Source organism: Spermophilus citellus, assembly GCF_964194105.1.
Source record: "Spermophilus citellus genome assembly, chromosome: 2".
NCBI classification, from domain to species: Eukaryota; Metazoa; Chordata; class Mammalia; order Rodentia; family Sciuridae; genus Spermophilus; species Spermophilus citellus.
Genome location: NC_138183.1, coordinates 211,352,654 through 211,376,433, shown reverse-complemented (window position 1 = coordinate 211,376,433; position 23,780 = coordinate 211,352,654). Strand labels below are relative to the sequence as shown.

At 36.1% G+C, this 23,780-nt stretch overlaps 1 protein-coding gene across 1 annotated transcript; it reads left to right on the top strand.

The window, feature by feature from the left end:
• The first annotated feature begins 382 nt into the window (after nucleotides 1-382).
• On the top strand, nucleotides 383-23,728 carry SAAL1 (serum amyloid A like 1). The gene is made up of 12 exons (XM_081282131.1): nucleotides 383-682; nucleotides 1,984-2,097; nucleotides 3,430-3,513; nucleotides 6,606-6,685; nucleotides 8,876-8,935; nucleotides 9,069-9,184; nucleotides 9,658-9,838; nucleotides 12,428-12,510; nucleotides 12,600-12,788; nucleotides 18,228-18,424; nucleotides 19,606-19,698; nucleotides 20,853-23,728. The coding sequence occupies exons 1-12, from the start codon at nucleotides 548-550 to the stop codon at nucleotides 20,943-20,945; spliced, it is 1,425 nt and encodes a 474-aa protein (XP_081138257.1). The 5' UTR covers nucleotides 383-547; the 3' UTR covers nucleotides 20,946-23,728.
• The last annotated feature ends 52 nt before the right edge of the window (nucleotides 23,729-23,780 follow it).

Below are 23,780 nucleotides of genomic sequence, written 5' to 3'. Positions count from 1 at the left end.
AAATAAAATATATTCCATCTATACTAAAAATATTTTTTAAAAATTAAAATGGGTGCTGTAAAATATTTGCTGAGAAGGAGTTGAAATATTGGCATTTTTGCTGGCGACTTTTGTCTTTCCTGCAATTCCAATCACACCTGAGAGAGGAATGAATACTTATGGATGGATGTCTTTTAAGAATAGCAACTGTGGAGAGAGATGGATGATTCTAGCTGTCAGAGAAGGCAAGTGGAATAGGTCCGATAGTTCAAGATTCGGGTCTGTATCAGAAACACTGGCCTATTCTCTTCCTCCCCTCCTCCAGTCAGACTAAAATTTCCTGGAGAAACGGAATACTTGGTCCAGAGAGGGTGACAAGTAACAATCATGAGTCCGGTGGGTCACATTCCACTTTTTGGGCGGGTCCTTTGGCCGGGCGGGCTTCGAGCAGCAGGGGGCGCTGTGTCAGGAGCCGCGCCAGGCGCGCTGGGCCCTCTAGCGTGAGGAGACCTTTCTTCTCCTCCCCGGCTTCCGGCGCGGCTCCCCGGCGCTGTGGGCGCGCTCAGTCATGGACCGCAACCCATCGCCGCCGCCGCCCAGTCGGGACGAGAAGGAGCACGAGGAGACTGCTGGAGGAGACTGCATTGGGAGCACGGTCTACAGCAAACACTGGCTCTTTGGCGTCCTCAGCGGGCTCATCCAGGTGTGGAAATCGCGCACGCTGGGGCTGCCCCTCAGGTGGTTCGGCCGGTAGCTGGCAGCCCCTCGGGCTCCGGGAGCCACCAAATCCCCCGACCACCCCTTCCCAAGCGTACGCTCGGCAAAAGGCGCCTCGCAACCTCAGCTGACCCGCAAACTGCCTGGGGTCACTTTGGTGCGCCTGACGCCAAGAAAAGTTTAGTGTCAGGGATGTTGGGACGTTTGCAGTTACCGTAATTTTGCAAGTTCTCCAAAGACATAGAACTATGCTCCCCAGCCCTATCGTCATTTCTGAAGCCCAAGCCTTAAAATGTATATGATTCATGGACTTTTTTTGTAGAATAAATGGATGTCAAAGATGTAGCCTCATCATCTACTAACTGCATTACTTTGGGCAAGTCACCTAACCACCAAGAACTTTGATTTCGCAGGCAATTTCTATAAAATAGGATGATAATATCTATAATATCATATATAGAGTTTTTTTATAGGTTAAGTGACATAATGATCATAGAGTGCCCACCATGGTTTTTGGCTTATAGGAGACTCAGTAAATGTAAGGTTTTTTTCCTCTCCGCATCTCAACTAGATTCCCCTCTTCCAATTTCTGTCCTTTCCTGTCCTTTTTCTACACAGCTTCCAGAATAATCTTTCTTAAGACAAAAAAAAAAAAAAAAAAAAAAATTGTTGATACTCCTCTTAGTTCTTGTTTGACTGTTGAAGCAAAATGCATATTTCTTAGCTTGGAATCCAGGGCTTTTTGCAGCTTCTCCAGGCTTCTCGGCTCATGGTACAGTGTGTTCCATCAACAGCAAACTGTACACCATTCCCCAAATGCTAGGCACTTTCTTAACTCTGATTCTTATCTCCAAATGCTCTTATCTTTTTCACCTGACAAACTCCTATTTTCCCTCCAAGATTTAGCTTAAATATCACCTCCTAAAAGGAGTGACTCCCAGCTTCTCTCAGGAATAGGTAATTGGTCCATCATAGGTCCTACTCCAACTCTTAGTCCATAATTCAGTTGAGTCATAAAATTTTTGTGACTATCAATTTACATGTCTTATCCCCACTAATCCTAAAATGCATGAAAGCAGGGATTACATCTTATTTATCCCAGTTTTCTAGCAACAGTATTTGATCCATAAGTGTTGAATGAATAGATCTACCCAAGGCATTAATTTTTAAAACAAGATGTTTGTGAAAGAAGATTTGAGGAGAGTCTCTGGACTTTTAAGTGGTTATGGGATAATATTAGTTAGAAAGTACTATAGAAAATTTTTATTTTTTTCTTTTCTTTTGAAGATTGTTAGACCTCAAAACACCAAATCTGGCTCAGATGATGAGGAGCAGCAGATGGAGCTTGATGAAGAAATGGAGAATGAAATTTGCAGAGTATGGGATATGTCAATGGATGAGGTATGAGGTTAGAGATGAAACATTGAAATTTCAGACTCTTAGGTGAGAAGGTGGTGAGTGGATTTTTAGAATAGGTTCAGTCCTTCACTCTCTGAGCAAAGGCTTTCTTGAGTGTCTGTAGTCACTTGAATATGTGGTTCAAGGAATAGTCCCAGAAGCTATGAATGCTAAAAATTTGTCTCTGAAAATATGTGTAATTGTCCTGTGAATATCACAGAACATACTTAAACCCATTAAGATACCTATGATATCACTAGACAATTAATTTTATGCGACCATCATCCTATCGGTAGTCTGTCACTGACTGAAACATCATTGTGTGGCATATGACTCTGTTTAACAATTCACATCCCCACCTTCCATAGTTAACTAATTTAGTTTTTGCATCTCACATTCTTCGGCAGTATTTGGCCTTTTTGGAATCACATGTCCACTCCAGGTTTGTGCGGTGTGTCTCTGGTTGGCATTGTAGACTAAGCAAACTCATTCTTATAATTATATTGTGATCAGAATTTTTTCTACTGAGAATTTTGAAAATACAAATTCTGATTTTTTTAAAAAAATGTTTTTTGTTATAGATGGACACAATACCTTTATTTAATTTACTTATTTTTTATGTGGTGCAAGGATTGAACATGCTAGGCAAGTGCTCTACCACTTAGCTACAATCCCAGCCCCCAAGTTCTGATTTTTTAATATGACCCAATAGCTGTTCTCACCTGTTTCCCTTATTGTGTCTTAAGCCTTGGAGGATAGGAATTAGGATTTTACTCTTTCCTTTATTTTATTTTATTTTATTTTTTTAAAGAGAGAGTGAGAGGGGGGGAGAGAGAGAGAGAGAGAATTTTTAATATTTATTTTTTAGTTCTCGGCGGACACAACATCTTTGTTGGTATGTGGTGCTGAGGATCGAACCCGGGCCGCACGCATGCAAGGCGAGCGCGCTACCGCTTGAGCCACATCCCCAGCCCTTTACTCTTTCCTTTAATTTAATTCTGACAAAATTAGCAAGTGTGTTTGACTAAGAATTCCTGGTATGTAAATATAATCAAGGCAGAATAAAAGGAAGACAATTCTCCAGAGTATCACAGTGAGTTTAGATTTATTTATGGAATTGTTCCATTGTCTTGAGACCAAATACCACAAAAATTTTCTAACCTTGCTTTTATCTGTTGGCACAGTTCCTCACCTAACCTTGTAACTTGTGGGTTTTTTTCTCTCTTGTGTCCTAATGGTAGTATATATGAAATTAAATTTTTTTATGGTTGCCTTAGCTATGGAGTTTAAAGAAGAATATTCAGCATCCAAGTTAACATTCATTTTTGTTTATAGGATGTGGCTTTATTTCTCCAAGAATTTAAGGCTCCTGACATATTTATGGGAGTACTGGCCAGATCCAAGTGTCCTCGATTAAGAGTAAGTATACATTTCATTTTTTTCACTTTGATTTTCTTACTGTCTATAAATCAATAATATCAGTCTGTAAATGTTTATTGAACATTACACCAGGTAATGTACTACTTAAAATTATTAGAGCCAAAGAATTTTAGATTTGGACTGGATTAGGAAGATCAATAGTTTCATTTAACAACTGTAGAAACTAGATAGGTATAACTATGTTATGCTGCTAATATGTGACAAACAGAGAACAAACAGTTCCTGGACCTCCTGTTTCTCAGTTCATTGTTCTTTTTCACTCAAAAGCTTCCATTGCTTAAGAGCCATTCTAAACTTAGTCTGTTGCTTAAGACTTCCATAATCTGAACCTGAATCATCTTTCTAGCATAAAATCTACCTTCCAGTTCAAAGCCAGCCTCAGCAAAAGTGAGGTACTAAGCAACACAGACCCTATCTCTAAATAAAATACAAAATAGGGCTGGGGGTGTGGCTCAGTGGTCAAGTCCCTCTAAGTTCAATTCCTGGCACCCCCACCCACCCAAAAAAAATCTACTGTCTAGATGGTCCTAATTTGGATAGGCCTGTCTACATTCCATCTCACCAGCTTATTGTGATGGCCATCTCTTTGTGTGCCCTCTGTCTCCTCTCAGTGTTCATATCAGTTACTCAAAGTAGTGTTTTTTTCTTCCATGCCTTTCCAAATAAGTAAGATCTTAGTAGTTATTGTTGATAGTAAATTCCTAAGAATAATAGATAAAAACTAAATGAGAGGTCTTTATTTATGAAATGTTAAATGTCCTGTGCTTTATTGCCATTTAAGTTGCCATGTGCTATCCATATGATGGATGTATTTGTTGAATAATTTAATTATAAATAATTATTATTTACAGAGCATTTGGTTTTACTACTCCTATGAGGCATACTTTATAGACAACTGTGTCTCGGGTTAAGATGTGTCCAAGGCCACAAAGCTAATTAAGAATGAAGTTGAGATTTAAATCTAGGCCTGACTCCAGTATAACACAGTACTGAATTGCTTTTCTTTCTTTGAGATTTCAAAGAATGGAATTCTGTAGAATATTTTTATGAATTGAATGTTGAATTAAAATTTTTATCTTATAAAATGTTCTACCTGAATTGGGTACTGATAAACCAGTATTTCCTTGGATCCTTATACTAATAGAAGAATTTGACAATTTTGTGTTATTTCTCTTAATTTTTCTATCTTAAATACATTGACTCATAATTATTTAAGAAATAAACATGTCAGAAATGGCACCTTTCAGGAATTAGTCATATTGTTGAATGTGTCTTCTAGCCACAGCCTACTACAGCAGTAATTGTCTTGAGACCAAATACCACAGGTTCTCAAACTTCAGCTCGTTCTCAAACTGGTGCAACATTCCTAACTTTCTTCAATCCCAGATCACTGATTGCTGAGCTTATCTCCTGAGTTTCTGATCGACTTTGTTAGGGTTCATATATACTTCCAAGTGACACTAGTGCTCTACAGCAGAATCATAGGTTGAGAAGCTTTGTTGAAGGAATTTTTAAAAATCCTGTCATTCAGGCTGTATCTCCATGCATGCTGCACTCAACAACTTTTTTTTTTTTTTTTTTTTTTTTTTTAATACCAAGGATTGAACTCAGGGGCACTCAACCACTGAGCCACATCCCCAGCCCTGTTTTTTGTATTTTATTTAGAGACAGGGTCTCACTGAGTTGCTTAGTACCTAACCCTTGCTGAGACTGGCTTTGAATTTGTGATCCTCCTGCCTCAGCCTCTGCAGCTGCTGGGATTACATGTGCATGCAACCGCACCCAGCCACTCAGCAACTTTTGACATTCCCTAGGTTATTCTGATGAGTGGCCAGCACTATGGTACTTGGTGTTTGATTGGAAGTTCTGTCATTAGTTTATAAGGGAAGTATGTGGGTTTTTTTGTCCCTACTCTCTTTTAATCTTTTCTCGACATTTGACCACCCACATTTTATTGAAACACTCCATCTCTGAAGCTTCTGTGACACTTGCCCTCTCTGGTCTCTGACCTCTTCAGTCCCTTCTCTGTCACTTTCTTTTCTTTTTTTTTTTTTTTTTTAGAATTTTTTTAATATTTATTTTTTAGTTTTCGGCGGACATAACATCTTTGTTTGTATGTGATGCTGAGGATAGAACCCAGGCCACACGCATGCCAGGCGAGCTTGCTACCACTTGAGCCACATCCCCAGCCCTTCTCTGTCACTTTCATTGGCTGCTTTCTTTTGTACCCTGGGTATGAGCTCTTTCTTAGATCCAGAACCCAGTCTTTTGTTTTTTTAATATTCATTTCCTTATTTTACACTTGTATATTATAGCTCTGTATTGTGGGTTCAAAACCCTGACTTCTATCTGGTAACTGGTGCCACATCTCTAACTTTCTTCAGGCATTTTCTACTTGCATGCTGCATTTTCTAATCTCAGATTTCATATGTCCTTACTCAGTGATTATCACATTTACCTGATCATAAAAACCACCTGGTGTGCTTGGTAAACATTAACTTCTGAGGCTCTATGCTAGACATTCAGATTCAGTTGATCTAGATGGGACTTGGAAGTCAGTATTGTTCACAAACCCCCTGAGCAAATCTCATGTTCCAGCAAGTATACTGTACTGCATGAATTCATTGTGTCCTTTTATACAATTTTCTTTTTTCAGTTTTCCTGTTAATGGTATCAATCTCTGGGGAAATGAAGCAACTTGAAATCTATGAGTCATGTTCAACTGCTTTCCCCTTTACTTTCCAATAGATTTTTTTGCTTTCACTCTTCCTTATCCTTGTCTTCCTTATCTTCATCTTTTTCTATGCCTGCATCACTATCCTCATCCATCACGGCCCTAATCTTTTTGCATCTTGACTACTGAGGTGCAGGAAGAAATAGTGGTTGAATGTTGCTTGACTTTCCCTATCTGAAGGATGGGAATAATAGTAATACCTACCTCATAAATTATATGAAATGACATGTAGTGGCTGGTCTTAATAAGTGCTAATAAATAGTTTTTTTTTTTTTTTTTTTTTTGTATATGTCTTTTATCTCAGAACCATTGTGACCTGTGAAATTTGCTTTGGCAGGAAATCTGTGTGGGGATTTTAGGTAATATGGCCTGTTTCCAAGAGATATGTGTGTCCATCAGCAGTGATAAAAATCTTGGGTAAGTCTTATCATGATAATTATATTTTAAAAATGGATTCATATTTTATATCCCTAAGGAAATGAGAGATGAGAAAATGTGAAAGATAATGTTGTTGATGAACATGCTACAGGAACTTCATTGCATGTTAATGGTAGCTAGGGACTTCCACACTTGCATATGGGCATGATTCAGGAGTTAAGCCAGTTTACTCTTTATGAATATCAAAGGGACCTGAGTGCAGATGTAAGCAGGCCAGAAGAAGGATCCATGAGGTCAAACTTGGAGATGGGGGCAGTGAATCAGAATCTAAAACAATGTAGGCATAGGGAATGCAAGGCCTCAGAGATCCAGAGTTTAGGACACTAGATTTGTTAAACAGTGTCACTCTGAGAGCTTTCACTTAGATCAGGGAGCAGAACTTACCAACAGACTAGAAGATAAAAGATTGACTCTGTGATTAAAGGCTTTCATATTTCTGCTTGGAGGCTAGTTCTCTTCTATAGCCAGGAAAGTTTTCAGCAGAAGGTTTTTCAATGGGGGAAACCTTGGTGAAATTACATGCTAAATTTGATGAGTGTATTCATTTTCTCAATATAGGGTACATGGCTGTTATTCAGGATCTAAAAGAAATTTGTATCCAAAATGGCTATGGAGACTGTTCTAGACAGTTTTTGTCAGAGAAGGGGTTATATAAGTTTATCACAGGATTCAAGTACCTGAGTCTCTAGAAAAAGTTGGTTTTTGTCTTCGAGGTGTGGAGAGATTTAAGATATTAGTTGAAAGCATTTATTCCTCACTAATTTATAATCATTCATGGAGTAGATGTCTCAGGATTGCATTTCATCTCTAGCATTCCCTATCAAAAATCTGATAATGAAAAATGTTAATATGTCTTTTAAATTCAATTAATGTTTATCTTAAAATTAGTATAGAATAGTTTATATTGCTAAAGGGATATGAATTTGTTCAGTTTGAGAACATATGACCAAGGCTGGTGCAGTGGCACTCACCTGTAATCCCAGTGACTTGGGAAGCGAAGGCAGGAGGATCACAAGTTCAAAGCCAGCCTCAGCAACTTAATGAGGCCCTCTGTAAAGACCTTGCTTTAAAATAAAAAATAGGGCTAGGGATGTGGATCAGTGGTTAAGTACCCCTGGGCTCAATCCCCAGTACCAGAAAAGAAAAAGAACAGTTGAGTACTTCTAGTCAGATTGGAAGATATGCATATGCTATGACACAAGAATGCCACTCATAGGTATGTAGTAAGAAAAATTGCACATGTACATTAGGATACACATATACTATCATTATTATTATCATCTTTTGGAGCTGGGATTGAATCCAGAGCCTCATGAATGTTAGGCAGGTGTTCTGCTATTGAGCTATACCCCCAACTCCTTTACACAAACATTATTTCAGAAGTATTGTTTGAAATAACCCCAAATTGAAATAGACTCAGTGTCCATCAGCAGTCTGGAAAAATAAGTTACGATATATTCATACAACTGAATGTTCTGCAGCAGTGACTTAAAGAACAGCTGCCTACTCTGCTGGAAACAAGCAGGTATGCTTTTCTCTTTTTGTGGGTTCCATGATTTCCTACACATGATTTTGAGCAAAACTAGGACTTAAAAATACGTACATGTGCATTGAAGTGTCCTACTGTACCTTGTAAGTATGTACAATTATGTGTCAAAGACAAATAGATGGATAGATGAAGTTTTTAAGGAAAAAATATATAATATAATTTCTTTCATATAAAGTTCAAAAGCAAAACTAAAAACTATAAAATAATAAAACTATAGAACAGGAATTGGTTGCTGGAAAAGTTGGTATTTCCTTTTCTAGATGGGAAAGAGAACTGATTCAGAATAAGATACATAGGGGTCATGGATATGCACCATTCTTCTCTTTCTTGGAAACATGAATATTTTAGCATGTGTGAGATGCTGGGTTTGCTTCTTAGCACCACACATAAATAAAATAAATAAATAAAGGCCCATCAACTACTAAAAAAATATTTTAAAAAATTAATAACTTAAAAATGAACATGAACATTTCCTTTATAATTCATTGACTGTAGATTTGTATTTTAGTATGCCTTTCTGCATATATGCTTTATTTCACAGTAAAAATGTTTAAAAAATTAAATGAAAATTCTGATGTTTGAAATGAGAGATGTGAAGCATATGGACTTTTGTTTTGTAGGCGAGTGTTATTGCACTGTTTGTATGATTCAGACCCGCCTACTCTGCTGGAAACAAGCAGGTATACTTTTCTTTTTTGTGGGTTCCATAAAATCACCCATAAGGGAATCTAGGAAAATAGAGTTAATTCTTGATTCTTAAATTTCCTATACTGTTTTTGGAAGATAGACATTAAGTTGACATTTATCATGTAGGTTGTTGCTTACTTGCCTTTCCCAGACAGAAGTGGCCAGTGTCTGGGTTGAAAGGATACGAGAACAACCAGCTATTTATGATAGCATTTGTTTCATCATGTCAAGCTCAACAAATGGTAAGTCACCATGTAATCTAGAAAAAATGTTTTAGAGTACATTTAATTATTAGGAAAACATGTTACTATTTCTGAAAGTCATGTTTTTAAAAAGGCTAAATGCAAGAAAAAGTTTTTTGATTTAAGGAGTAAAATTGCTTCTGAAACTCCCAGGACACTGATAAATTTTCTGCTTACTGAAGGAAGGTAATCATTTTAAACATAAGAGATAAACAGATCACCCTTAGAATAAGTACTGTCTTGGCAAGATATGTCTTTTGGAATAGCTTTACGAATTTTGCTTAACCTTATTGCTTTAAACATTAAAAAAAATTTTTTTAATTGTTGATGGACCTTTATTTAATTAATTTATTTATATGCAGTGCTGAGAATCGAACTCAGTGCCTCACACTTGCTAGGCAAGCGCTCTAAGCTACAACTCCAGCCCTGCAACATTCTCATTTTTATTTCAATACTTGTTTTATTTTCTTCAGTTGACTTGCTGGTGAAAGTGGGGGAGGTTGTGGACAAGCTCTTTGATTTGGATGAGAAACTAATGTTGGAATGGATTAGAAATGGGGTTGCTCAGCCTTTGGGCCAACCCCAGGAAGATTCTGAAGAGCAGCCAGTATTTAGGATTGTGCCCTGTGTACTTGAAGCTGCCAAACAATTACGGTAAGTGAGCTTTTTTGTGCAAAATGTTCTGGAAAATCCAACTGCTAGAAGTAGCCTTAGATATAGAAGTCTTACTTTCTTTTTGATAGGATGAAGTGTACAGATAGTCTTTGTTAGGTTTGATTCCCTACCAATATTTGGGGTGGCAGAATATTTATTCTTTGCAAGAATCATAATGGTTCAAAATACTTGTTTTAATATCATCTAGTTATAGGTGATTGTTCAGCAATAATTGTGGTTACTTTCCTAACTTCATCAGCAATTTTATGTAATTTAGATCAAAGAGAAAAGGTTTTCTTGTGTTTCATTTTACATTGAACATTTAACAACTTCCATTAATGTCATCAACATTTGTTTTCTTGTTCCTTGCCCCTTTTGTAGGTACACCAATCTGGAAAGGTGATTGATTTGGGCAGTTTGTTGTCTTGCCATAAGAAATTATTAGTTCTTACATGTCACTGAAACTATTTACTGTTAGTCACTAAAATAATTGATATTTTATATAAGCAGCTATATAATAGCAGTTACTATTGCATTCTTAGTGCTCTTAGGCCACATGAAAAGCTATTTATTTTATGTCCTTTACTAAGTGAGGATTAAACTTTTCATTATTCCTCCAAATCTGCTTCTTTAGTATTTTCAATCAGTAAATGATGCAGTTATTATCCTCTTTGAATATGTTGAAGAAATAGTGAAGCTACTGACTCTTCCTACCCCACTCTTTTTCTACAGCCAGTCAACTTTCAAGTCATGGTCCTGACTTTTTCCAGGATCCCATTTGTGCCAGCTAGGCTCTGTGTCTCTCACCTGGACAATTGCCACATTCTGTTACTTGTTTTTCCTGGTTTTAGGGATTACTTCTTCCCAGACTGGTCTTTTTGTGGTACTGGCGATTGACCCCAGGGGCGCTTAACCACTGAGCCACATCCCCAACACTCTTTTTTATTTTTTATTTATTTTTATTTTAATTTTTTTAAAGAGAATTTTTTAATATTTATTTTTTAGTTTTTGGTGGACACAACATCTTTATTTTTATGTGGTGCTGAGGATCGAACCCAGCGCCCCGCACTTGCCAGGCGAGTGTGCTACCGCTTGAGCCACATCCCCAAATAAATAAATAAAAATAAATAAATAAAATCCCCAGGTATTTTATTTTTTATCTAGAGACGCAGTCTTGCTGAGTTGCTTAGGATCTTGCTTAGTTGCTGAGGCTGGCTTTGACCTTGCGATCCTCCTGCCTCAGCATCCTAAGCCACTGGTATTATAGGTGTGTGCCACTGTACCTAGCTATCCAAGACTAATTTTTAAAGCTGTCTTTGCAAAGTACTCATTTATCATCTCATTGTCATTCTTCAAACTTTTCAGTTGCCCTTCTTAGGATAAGGTCCATATTTTTTAAAAAACATGGTATATGGCCCTGAAAAATGCCTTTCTGTTTTGGTTCCTTGTATTCTGTGTTGCCATGTGAAATTTTCTTCAATTCTTCAAACTGAACAAAGTTTTCCTGACTCCGAGCCTTTGCATAGTATGTCTCCTCTTACCTCAAACATCTTAACACCCTTTCAGGTTTCTGTGTAAACATCATTTCTCTTAAGATACCTTCCTGACCCTCCAGTCTAAATGAAATATACATGATTTGTGTTCTCTTGGCACCTCGGATTTCTTCTAGTGCTAAATTTATTTCACTTTATTATAATTACTGCTTTAATTTTCTTCCTGCCTTTTAAACAATAAATTTTAAGAATATAGTGGTAACATCTTAAACATCTATGTCTTCCTAGCCCCTAACATAGTGCCTGAAGGTTTTAGGTACATAAATAAACATTTGCTGAACTATTGTTTTAATTGTTCACTATCTTTTCATTTTATTGTTTTGTTGAAGAACCAACACTTTTAATTTCTGAGACAACAAATTGTTTATAAGAATTGTGCTTTAAGGGTTTTATTGTACTCAACTATGGAACTAGGATAACCTTGTGAAGTTTTAAGAACATTGTCAATACTTAGTGCAATGGACCTTACTTTCTTACTATAATAATTTCAGTTATTGCCTGGTACAGTGATTCACACCCGTAATCCCAGAGACTCAGGAGACTGAGACAGGAGGATTGTGAATTCTAGGCCAGCCTCAGCAATTTAGCAAGATCCTCAACAACTTAGTGAGACCCTGTCTCAAAATAAAAAGGGCTGGATTATAGCTCAGTGGTAAAGCACTGCTGGGTTCAATCCTTAGTAAGAAAAAAAGATGTCTCAGTTATTTTTTTGTTTTGATTATTTGAAAAGAAAACAATGATGGAAACATTGTCTAGCAGGTCTGTGCATTGTTGTTTTTGTGGGACATAGCCAAAAGAATTTTACCTCTTTCCTTTGTGTGATTATATTACATATTTGCTTGTTTACTCTTTCCCCATTATAATATAAGTTCTAATGAGCATTTAAAAACTGAGGATAAAATAGGGAACTGTTTTATCCTCAGCTCCTAGGGCAATGGCTAAAACAGTGTAATAAATATTTATAGAATGAGTGAATAGATAAAATTCCCTAGACAGTAAAGTTATTGATGCACTGCTTTTTGCTTTTTGTATTTAGTTCTGAAAACCCAGAAGGGCTTGATGTTTACATGCATATCTTACAGTTGCTTACCACAGTGGATGATGGAATTCAAGCAATTGGTAAGATGGTTTATTGGAATGCATTAGAACTACTAATTTAGTAGTTTCTTTATTTTTAAATTACTACTTTGTTTATATTCTTTATTAAGTACAGTGTCCTGATACTGGAAAAGACACTTGGACTTTACTTTTTGACCTGGTCTGCCACGAATTCTGCCAGTCTGATGACCCACCCATCATACTGCAAGAACAGAAAACAGTGCTAGCCTCTATTTTTTCAGTGTTGTCTGCCATCTATGCATCACAGGCTGACCAAGAACATCTAAAGACAGAAAAAGGCAGGTATTGCTTCATTCACTAACTTAAATTGCAACCTGTTATATTTTTAAAGACCTGGCCTATGTGTGTTCTTCATTTGATTTCTTTCTCCCATTTATCCCCATTAAAAAAAAAAAACTTTTGTTCCTTTAAATGCAAGTCAAGGATCTGTCTTAACATATTTGTCTGAAAAAATTGCCATTTATTTAGGTGGGGAAGATTGGTTTTAAACATGTTAAGTTTTAGATGTTCAAGTGCAGATGTTGAGTTGACAATTTAAAGTCTGAAGCTGAGGAGAGAGGCTGAGTTAGGAATCTAAATATTGGAGTTATTAGATGTTAGTTGTTATGTTGCTTATGTCTTCTATAGCCTTACTTATTTCTTTTGACTTGATGTGAAATGAGAAAAAAACTAATCTTGCTACAAATATGCTTAGCTTTTTTTATCATATGTAGTTTCCTTAATGAGTGTTGATGTCCTTAATCTTTCCCTTGAAAATTATAGAGAAAGTTTATCATACTAGAAACTTTTTTTTTTAAGTTGGTGTAGCTCAGTTATCCAGAATAGGGGATGTCATTGTGGCATATTCACACATACATGAAATCACAATTTGATTGATTTTACTCCCCAGTACTGCCCCTACCTTTCTTTTTCTCTTCCCATCTTCTCCCTCTACCCTAATGGTCACCCTCTACTTTCATGGCATCCTTTTCGCCCCCCCTTAACTTTCATATATGAGGGAAAACATAACAATACTTTATGAATCTGACTTACTTCACTCAAAATTGTGGCCTCCATTTCCATTAATTTTCCTGCAAATGACATAATTTTGTTCTTTATGGCTGAACAGAAGTTCATTGGGTTTATATACCACATTTTCTTCCATTCATCTGTTGGTGGACACCTAGGGTGATTCCATAACTTGGCTGTTGTGTTGTGCTGTTATAAACATAGGTATGTGTGTATCTAAGTATGCTTACTTTCATTCTTTTGGATAAATACTAAGGAATGGTATAACTGGATCATATAGTAGTTAAATATTTTTATCTTTTTAAGGAACCTCCACACTAATTTCCATAGTTACTATGCTAATTTATATTCCCACCAACAGTATATAAGAGTTTCTTTTTACTGTATCCTAGCTAGCATCTATTATTATTTGTATTCTTGAAGATTGCCTTTCTAACTAGAGTGAGATGGAATCTTAGTGTAGTTGTAATTTACATTTTGTTGACAACTGAAGATGTTGAGCCTTTTTTTTTAATTATAGTTGTTAGCCATATTGTACTTCTTTTGAGAAGTGTCTGTTTAGTTCATTTGCCATTTATTGATTGGGTTATTCATTTGAGTTCTTTGCATATTCTGGGTATTAAATCCTATGTTAGATGATTAGCTAGCAAAAATTCTCCCATTTTGTGGGTTGTTTCTTCATTGTTAATTGTTTCCTTTTGTTCTGTAGAGGCTTTTAGGTTTGATACCATTCTATTTATTCTTTCTCTTATTTCCTGAGCTATGGGAATCCTACTCAAGAAGTCTTTGCCTGTGCCTACATGTTGAAGTGCTCCCTTTATTTTTTCTTCTAATAGTTTCAGTTTCTGGTCTTAAACATGGGTCTTGGTTCCATTTTTTTTTTTCCCCCGGATACCAGGGATTAAACTCAGGGGCACTCAACCACTGAGCAACATCCCCAGCCCTTTTTGTATTTTATTTAGAGGCAAGATCTCGCTGAGTTGCTTAGTACTTCACTTTTTGCTGAGACTGACATTGAACTCCTCCATCTCCCAAGCTGCTGGAATTATAGGTGTGTGTCACTGTGCCCAGCTTGGATCAATTTTGAGTTGACTTTTATATAGGGTAAGAGATAAGGATCTAATTTTATTCTTCTATATATGAATGTCCTGTTTTTTATAGCACCACTTATGAAAGAGGGTGGCTTCACTAACATGTTTTTGACATCTTTTTCAAGAATCAGATGGTTGTGGGTGGGGCTTGGCCTCTGTGGTCACTGGGAATGTTGAATCTCCCAGCAGCTTTTGCAGAGCACTGATATCTATGGACACTAACACAGACTTCATTTAAAGAACTTCATAGACAATTAATGGCAAAAACATGAATCAGTTTGTATTGTGGCATTCAAATCCTAGCACTTTGGGAAAGCAAGGAGCAAGGTTTTGAAAACCATGGTTCACCATCATTATGCATTCAAAAGTTGAGTAAGATAACCACATCAAGAATTAGGACCTCTTGGGACTGGGGTTGTGGCTCAGTGGTAAGGTGCTTGCCTAGCCCATGCACAGCCCTGGGTTCGATCCTCAGCACCACATAAAAATAAATAAAATAAAGGTATTGTGTCCAACTACAACTAAAAAAAAAAAAAAAATTAGGACCTCTTCAAAAGCTTCAAGTATTATCTGCATTAAAGCTGTCCATTGAACTCTCATAAAAGTAGAAGCTGAAAGGGACCTTTTTCCATTAATACATTTTAAAAAATATCACTTCTTCTGACTTCAGTTTTCTTGGCCATTAGGATCTTTCATATTATCTGTTCCATTACACAAGAACCAACAAAATATTGCATATATATGTATGTATTTTTTTTCATATTCTGTGGCCATAAATTTTTATTGATAGAGGAGCATGAGTTTGGCTTGGTAAATTTGGAATTAGGTCTATTATTGTAGCCTACAAAAAGTTGAATCAATAATGTAAAAATAAGGAGTAAATGTTAAAAATATGTGAGGTTAATAGAGCATGTGTTTTGCATGGGGCAAGGTCCTAATTGAATTTCTAGCATCAAAAAAAGCAACCCCCCACCCCATGTTTATTTGACTTTATTTTTTATTTATTTATTTATTTTTTTTAGAGAGAGAGAGGAGAGAGAGAGAGAGAGAGAGAGAGAGAGAGAGAGAGAGAATTTTTTAATATTTATTATTTTTTAGTTCTCGGCGGACACAACATCTTTGTTGGTATGTGGTGCTGAGGATCGAACCCGGGCCGCACGCATGCCAGGCGAGCGCGCTACTGCTTGATCTACATCCCCAGCCCCATGACTTTATTTTATTATGTGTAAAATGAACCTGTTAGTTTCCTCACCTACCTCACAGGGTTGTTGCCAGGTTCAAATGAAATAATATATGCAAAAAAGACAATAAAATGTGCAATACAGATAGGGACATGTATTATTACATAGCTGCAAATCATCCTCTCTGCTTTTTAGCCTGGGAAGGTCTGTGCTTGAAACACAAGTTGGAAAGTATGTACCATGTCCAAACTGGATACAGGGAAATAAGGCCATAGTTTTTGGGTTTTTTCCCCTCTGAGTACTTAGAATACTATCATGGGCTAATTCTAAGAAGGAGGAAGACAATAAATTTCTTCAAATTATAAATTGAAATTGGTAATGTTCTAGAGTCATTAAGGGTAGTGACATTAGTGGTTTACAATATCTTTTTACAGAGTTTTTCTTTTTTAATTAAAGAACAGAGCAGAATATTTCACAATGTATCCCACATAGGAAGAGTTAATATCATCTTAGTTATATGTATGTTTAAATGTGTGTGCAGTTGGTGGTTAAATAAAATGCATTTTTTTCCTTGTGGGGGGAGAAAAGAATTAACCATGTGGTTTGGTTTCTGTGTCTTCTGTTCCATTCCTCTGACTTTTTTAATGCCATGCTTGTTTTTGTTATTGTGCTCCGTAGGATAATTTGAAATCAGTTATTGTGTTGCCTCCAGCATTGCTGTTTTTTTGCTCAGGATTGCTTTGGTATTCTGGATTTTTTGTTCTTTCTAGTTCTATGAAGACTATCACTGGTATTTTGATGAGTATTGCATTGAATTTGTAGATCACTTTTGGAAATATGCCCATTTTAACAATATTAATTCTGCCTATCCGTGAAAATGGAAGATCTTTCCATTTTCTAGCGTGTTTCTCAATTTCTTTCTTCAGTGTTTTATAATGTTCATTGTAGATGTCTGTCTTTCACCTCTTTGGTTAGGCTTACTCATATATATATATTTTTTTTTCTTTTTTTTAAGCTATTGTGCATGGAGTTTTCCTGATTTTGTTGTATGGAAAAACCGTTGATTTTTGTAGGAACCTCTTTTGAGCTGTTAATAGGACTAGATATTTTTTGCTGCAGCCACCCCAAAACTGTGTAAAATTTTATGATCAGTGAAGAAAGTATAAAGATGTTCCTTTAACTCCAAACCACTGATTAAAATCTTCTCCTTGTCTTGTCCCAGCCTTGAATAGTGGTTTTGCAGAGATAGGGCTAAGGTGAGAAAGAGTCAAGAAGCTGGTATAGATTGATGTGACCTACAGGGAAATATGGAATAAGAATTGGGCTTTTGAATTGGTGATAATGTAAGGACGTAGGAGTAGATCTAAGGGGACTATAATAAAGCAGCCAGGTAGGGAGGTGTTCTGAAGACATTGAATTGAGTAATAAAAGATAAGATTTCCCTGGTTGCTAAGTTTTTAAAAAGTCTCTTCCATATACTGTACATAAATGACTTAAGTTTGGATAGGAAATTAGATTTTTTTCAAATTAGTATACTTGATATATACTTGATATTTCAGTGCTGTAAAAAACTTTCTTTTTTCCCCCAGTTATAATTATTAAGCAGAAATGGTGAAGTTGAATCAGTGTTTGAATCTGCATGAGATCTCTTAGCATGTTGATAGTACAATATATATTTTGAATATGAGCTTTATTTATTTATTTTTTTTAATGTGGTGCTAGGATTGAACCCACTGCCTCACACTTGTGAGGCAAGTGCTTTACCACTGAGCTACAACTCCAGCCCCTGAATATGAGCTTTATTTTTATATTCAATTTTTTTGTACTCTAATTAAAATGACTATTCAGTCTTTAAAAATTAGACTGAATTTTTCTGCTTAATTTAATAAAATTTAGCATTTAAGAGCTTTGTCTAAGATTTTTATGATGTTAAAACTTCATATTCTTTTGTCACTGTGTCCTCAAAGACCCTGCGTTGTAGGGCTTTTTCCTATCTGTCTAACCTCTTTCTGTGCTAATCTTCCCTTGCTCACTAGCCCAGAGTCATACTGGCTTCCATTTTGCTTTTCAGACTTTCCTGATATTTTCCTTTTGGGGTCTTTGCTTTGTTCCTCTGAGATATTTTGCTGGGCTTTCTGCATTGCTAATATTTCTTATCCTTTAGTTCTCCAACTCAGTATCAACTCTTCAGAGAAGTTCCCCTGTTGAGCTGCTTTATTATATTTCCCTTTTGTTTCCTTCATAAAATTTACCATAACCTGAAATGATCTATTTTATTTATTTACTTATGTGAAGGTATGTAGACATAAGCCTCTCGAAAGCTGATGCCTTAGCAATCTTATTTACTACTGTATCTGTAGTTCAGTATGAATGTATGACTTAATGAGTAAAAAAAACCAAACTGGCTAATTTCATGTCTCTTTATTTGTTTGTACAGTAGATCTTCCTCTGATTGACAGTCTAATTCGAGTGTTACAAAATATGGAAGATTGTCAGAAGAAACTAGAGAACTCTGCAAAGTCTAACCAAGAAGAAAATAAAAAGTCTGATCCAACCCAAGATGACTTCCACTTGAAAATCTTAAAAGATATTTCATGTGAATTTCTTTCTAATATTTTTCAGGCATTAACAAAGGTAGGAAAGAAGTATTCATGGTTTTTTGTTGGTTTTTTTTGGTACCAGGGATTGAGCCCAGGGGTGCTTAACCACTGAGCCACATCCCCAGCCCTTTTTTATATTTTATTAGAGACAGGGTCTCACTGAGTTGTTTAGGGCCTCATTAAGTTGCTGAGGCTGACTTTGACCTTGTGATACTCCTAGCCTCAGCATCTTGAGCCACTGGAATTATAGGCATGCACCACTGTGCCTAGCTTTTTTTTTTTTTTTTTCAGCAAATGAAAGTATGGTTTGCGTAATGCTGTGAACTTTATTGCTGCTTTTTTGCGGTGCTGGGATTGAACCCAGGGTTTCATGCATGTTATTTTTATTTTATTCATTTATTTATGTGTGGTGCTGAAAATCAAATCCAGTGCCTCACACATGCTAGACAAGTACTTTACCACTGAGCTACAACCTCAGCCCTTGCTAAAGTCTTTTTTAAGCATCAAGTGATATTATCAATTTAGAAGGATACCTCCAAAAGCAATAGAGAGAAAGAATTCGAGAGTTGAGGCTGGAGGCCAGGAGACCAACTGATGGGCTCTTAAGGTTGATAATCTTCAAGAATATTCTGGCCAGGCTCCATGGTGCATGCCTGTAATCCCAGCAGTCCGGGAGGCTGAGACAAGGAAGGTCGCGGGTCCAAAGCCAGCCTCAGCAATGGCGAGGTGCTTAGCAACAGTGAGACCCTGTCTCCAAATAAAATACAAAATAGGGCTGGGGATGTGGCTCAGTGGTTAAGTGCTCCTGAATTCAATCCTTAGTACAAAATAATAATAATAATAATAATAATTTGAAAAATCATGGGAGCCTAAACAATGAAGTGTGAATGGAGAGGAGTGATGGGGTAAGGTTTAGCAGAGTAGAATTGAACACTTCTAGTGGGGGAATTAGTAGCCGGACAGAAGAAGTCCTCGATGTACCCAGGTTTTTGGTTTGTGCAGTAGGGTGGATGGTAGTACCCGCCATTAAAATAAGGACCACAGTGGAGATGTGTTTGGGTTATATAAAACTTTTGATGAAGCTAGGTTCAGTTTGCAACATTTGAAATGACCATAGGATCAGTAAGTAATTGTATATACTGATTTGTATTTTTTTTAGTAAATAAAGCTTTAGAATTTTTCATTTCTTGATAGTAAATCTTTTGTTTATTTTAGGAGACTGTGGCTCAGGGGCTAAAGGAGGGCCAGTTAAACAAACAGAAATGTTCCTCTGCATTTCAAAACCTCCTTCCTTTTTATAGTCCTGTGGTGAGTATGGGTAAAAGTATAGGGGTCTGTATTTCACAGGATTACTAAATGTTCTCAAGAAGGACTTGATCTTTCAAGACCATTGTCAAAAAAGATGATACACATCACATGATTTAATGCCCTGTCAGAAAGATGGCTACTGGCTAATTCATAGTACTGGCCTAAGTGTAATTCTGATTTTAGGAAGAAATCAATATGGAATTTATGCTGTCCCTTTCTGTTATAAAGTAGAAAGCATAGGTATTAAGCAAAAGTAAGATTCTTATGAAGAGTTGGTATTTTGGAGGGTGAGGGAAATACTAGGGATTGAACCCTGGGGCACTCAACCAGTGAGCCACATTCCCAACTCTCTTTTGTATTTTATTTAGAGACAGGGTCTCTCTGAGTTGCTTAGTTCCTTGCTTTTGCTGAGGCTGGCTTTGAACTCGCCATACTCCTGCCTGAGCCTCCCAAGCTTGATTTTTATGTGAGAATTTTGTGTTGGTATCCCCTACAAGTACATTCAGCTGGGATTACAGGTGTGCACCACTGTGCCCAGCTGTTTTTATGTTTTTCAAATAACACATTTGATACCATCGGAGGCAGTTTCTAATTAGAAAATTTTATAGGAAAATAAGTACAAAAGGAAGGCATGCAGAAACATGTTGAAAAAGAAAATATTAATAAACTATAGTAATGGACTTTTTTTTTTTTTTTTTTTTTGGTACCAGGGATTGAACCCAGAGGCACTACTGAGCCACATCCCCAGTCCTTTTTTATTTTTTATTCTGAGACAGGGTCTCACTAAATTGCTTTGGGCCTCACTAAATTGCTGAGACTGATCTTGAACTTGGAATTCTCCTGGGTCAGCCTCCTGAGGTTCTAGATTTACAGGTGTACAACACTGCACCCGAACATAATAATGAACCTTAAAGGGGAATCAGCAGGAGGATAAGTAGTAGCTCAAGAATTAAAATATAAATAAATAAAAAAGATAGGTATAGTCACTTCCTTCATGATGATTTGGGGGACCGTGATATCATCTGGAAATTCATCAACATATCTGTCTATTGAACTATTTAGAAAACCATAGGTAGAACATTTTTTATAGTCAGAATATCTTCAATCACCGTTTTTCTCACTATATTTATTTGATTCTTTTGTTTGACTCCCAGGTGGAGGACTTCATTAAAATCTTACATGAAGTCGATAATGTCCTTGCTGATGACCTGCAGGAAAGCTTCCCAACTTTGAAGGATCAGGCTTGAAAAATGAGTTGGAATTTCTTCTGTCCAAGAAATAAACTTGATTTTTTTAATAGTTGAAATTGACATAAAGGAAATATTAGATAAAACTGATACTAGACACAATTGCCTAGTGTTGTGCCCTTCTTCCTCTCTAGACTTACCTCAATTATTTGGTATTAAAATCTGAACTTCACCTCCCTCTATTTTTAATATTGCTTATGAGTTATTTATCTTTAGTTGAAGAGAGCAAAAATACAAACTTACCATTGAGGTTCTTTTGAGAATATTTGAGGGGTTGGTAAGAATTTTCTTCATAACTATTACTTTGATTTTTATGTGAGAATTTTGTGTTGGTATCCCCTACAAGTACATTCAGCTGCAGTAACAGAAAACTCTTTTATTAGAAACTTAAGTCTTTTATGTATTTTGTGTATTTATGCAATAAGAAGTCCAGAGGGGGGCTGTCCAGCTCTGAGAAGTGACTCAGGGACACTGCTTCCTTTCATCTTTCCATGAGACATATATACCTTTATATTCATGTTTATTGTTTCATGGCTATGGGTTGTGTGCCATGTCTTTCATCTTCATTCAGAAAGAAAAAGAGGCAAAGGGGCTTCCTCTAGCAAGTCTTATCCTTGGTATTGAAAGAATAGCCCTCCCTGGCCTTCTTTATCACATGGTCATTCCTAGTTGTAAATGTTTAAAATTTTTTTCTTTGTAGTCTATGTAGGAGAGAATAGTAAGAAAGAAGGGAGGTATGAATGGTGCTTGGATAGCCAGTTGGTGGTCTTTGCTATAACGTGTAAATATATTTTAGCCACTTTGTGAAAGTAATTTGTGTTGCTTCCTTTCCAAATTGTTAGTAATTACTCAAAAGCAGTTATTGCTCTTAGTTTACCTTTGTTACATTTCAATTTTATTTTCCTACATTGGACATATGAAGGTAGAAATTTTGACATTGTGATAAAAGTATATTAACCAATTTCTTTTTTCAGCATTATTCCAGTAGTTGAATTTCAGAAAGTGATTCCCTTGAAGAAATTCAGATTTTTTTTTAAAAATTAAGATTTAGGGGAGTTGGTAGCTTCTGATGATTTACAAACTGTGCTGTACACACACACTTTATTACTCTGTATAGTGCTTCCTAATGAATGAATTGTATTCAGGTACTATCAACCAGCTATGCTTAAAAAAGCCTCCAGTTTGTATTATTTCAGATACTAAAAAGTGGAATTTCTAATAGATTTAAAGAAAATATCAGTTATGAGTAATAAAGCTAGCTTTTAAAGCCCATTCCACATTTGTTTTAGAATCTTTTTTTTTAATATTTATTTTTTAGGTGTAGTTAGACACAATGCCTTTATCTTATTTATTTATTTTTATATGGTGCTGAGGATCGAACCCAGAGCCTCACATGTGCTAGGTGAGCGCTCTACCGCTGAGCTACAACCCCAGCCCCTGTTTTAGAATCTTTAAGGTAGTGGTCTTGTCTTACACTTTGTTTACTTTCCTTGAGGGATTTTTTGTTGGTAAAACACAGAGATAACTCTTATTGATAAAAGAAGACTTGATTCCAGTTTGGAGGAAGTTTTATTGTTTGAAGTGTCACTGTTGAAAAGAATGGGACCATAAAATTAAAATTTTAGAGTTGAAACTTTTAACTGGTAGGCTTACTTTATGTTTGTATGTCCTGAGGGCTGGTCTTATTGATAGACTGAATGTGTTTTTTTTAACATGAAGTTTCAGAGGCACCAGTGAAATGACCTGCTAGCCAATGCTAAAACTCCAGTTTTATTTCTTTAAGTATAAGGTTGAGATGCAAATACCCTATAAAAGTAACACTTGAAATTATTGGCTTTATTTTCCTTAGTGCATACACCTTTCATATTGCTTTCCTGAAAACATGTTTAAGAGGGGGAACACAAGGCTTGGGGATTCTGAGGAAGAGAATGCTACCCAGAGGATGAGTTATAGAGGGAAAAAATGGGTTATTTTATAGGAAGGTAGGGTGTGTTATTTCTGATTCACATTTCTTTTACTTTGGACCTGACCTATTTTCTTTATTACTTCTTTCTATTATAACATTATAAGCTGCTACATACTTTTGTAGTATTTTGATACATTTGAACACTTCTTAAATCTGTAAATTATAATAAATAGTTCAGTATAAACTTTTGAAATGTTACATGATCTGAAGAGTTCACTACAATGTTCTATATTTGAATCAGTTGCAGTGGTATTTTGAATGATGCTTCTCCAGAACATAAATATGATATTTGAAAGTACATGTACAAATAAAATTGAAACTCACTCTTTCCCTACACTTTTTTGTAGGAAGAGAGGGAAAAAATTGAGAGGAACTTGAGTTAGCCTTTATTATATGTGGTGTCATTGTTTCTGATTAAATTTGAATTAGATTTTCAAAGTATTTAAATCATTTTTTAAAAAAGACATATTCTCCAGGGCTGTGGTTGAAGCTCAGTGGTAGAGAGTTGCCTCGCACATGTGAGGCACTGGGTTTGATCCTCAGCACCACATAAAAATAAGTAAATAAAAATAAAGATAATTTTGTCCACCTACAACAAAAATAAAAAATAAAAAAGAAGACATATTCTCCTGCCTTTTTAGAAGATATTTTGTCCCTTTCAGTTAATAGGATATTATTAAACTCTTGTTTTTTTTGGCTGATCCATCATTCTAGGTGAAGAGCTTTTCCAACTGTCTTTAATTTCCTGTTGCCTTACTTTTGAATTATTCACCTTGATAACTCTGGCATTTTAAGTGAGGAAAAGTTTAAAAGGCACCTCTCAACGTATATACTTTTACATGTGAACACACACATACACACAAACTCGT

Excerpts from the sequence above, each read along its gene's own strand:
- SAAL1 (XM_081282131.1), top strand. The coding sequence starts at position 548 with ATGGACCGCAACCCATCGCCGCCGCCGCCCAGTCGGGACGAGAAGGAG. Across the intron at positions 683-1,983 it reads TCCTCAGCGGGCTCATCCAG|ATTGTTAGACCTCAAAACAC; the intron begins GTGTGGAAATCG and ends TTTCTTTTGAAG. Across the intron at positions 12,789-18,227 it reads ACATCTAAAGACAGAAAAAG|TAGATCTTCCTCTGATTGAC; the intron begins GCAGGTATTGCT and ends TTGTTTGTACAG.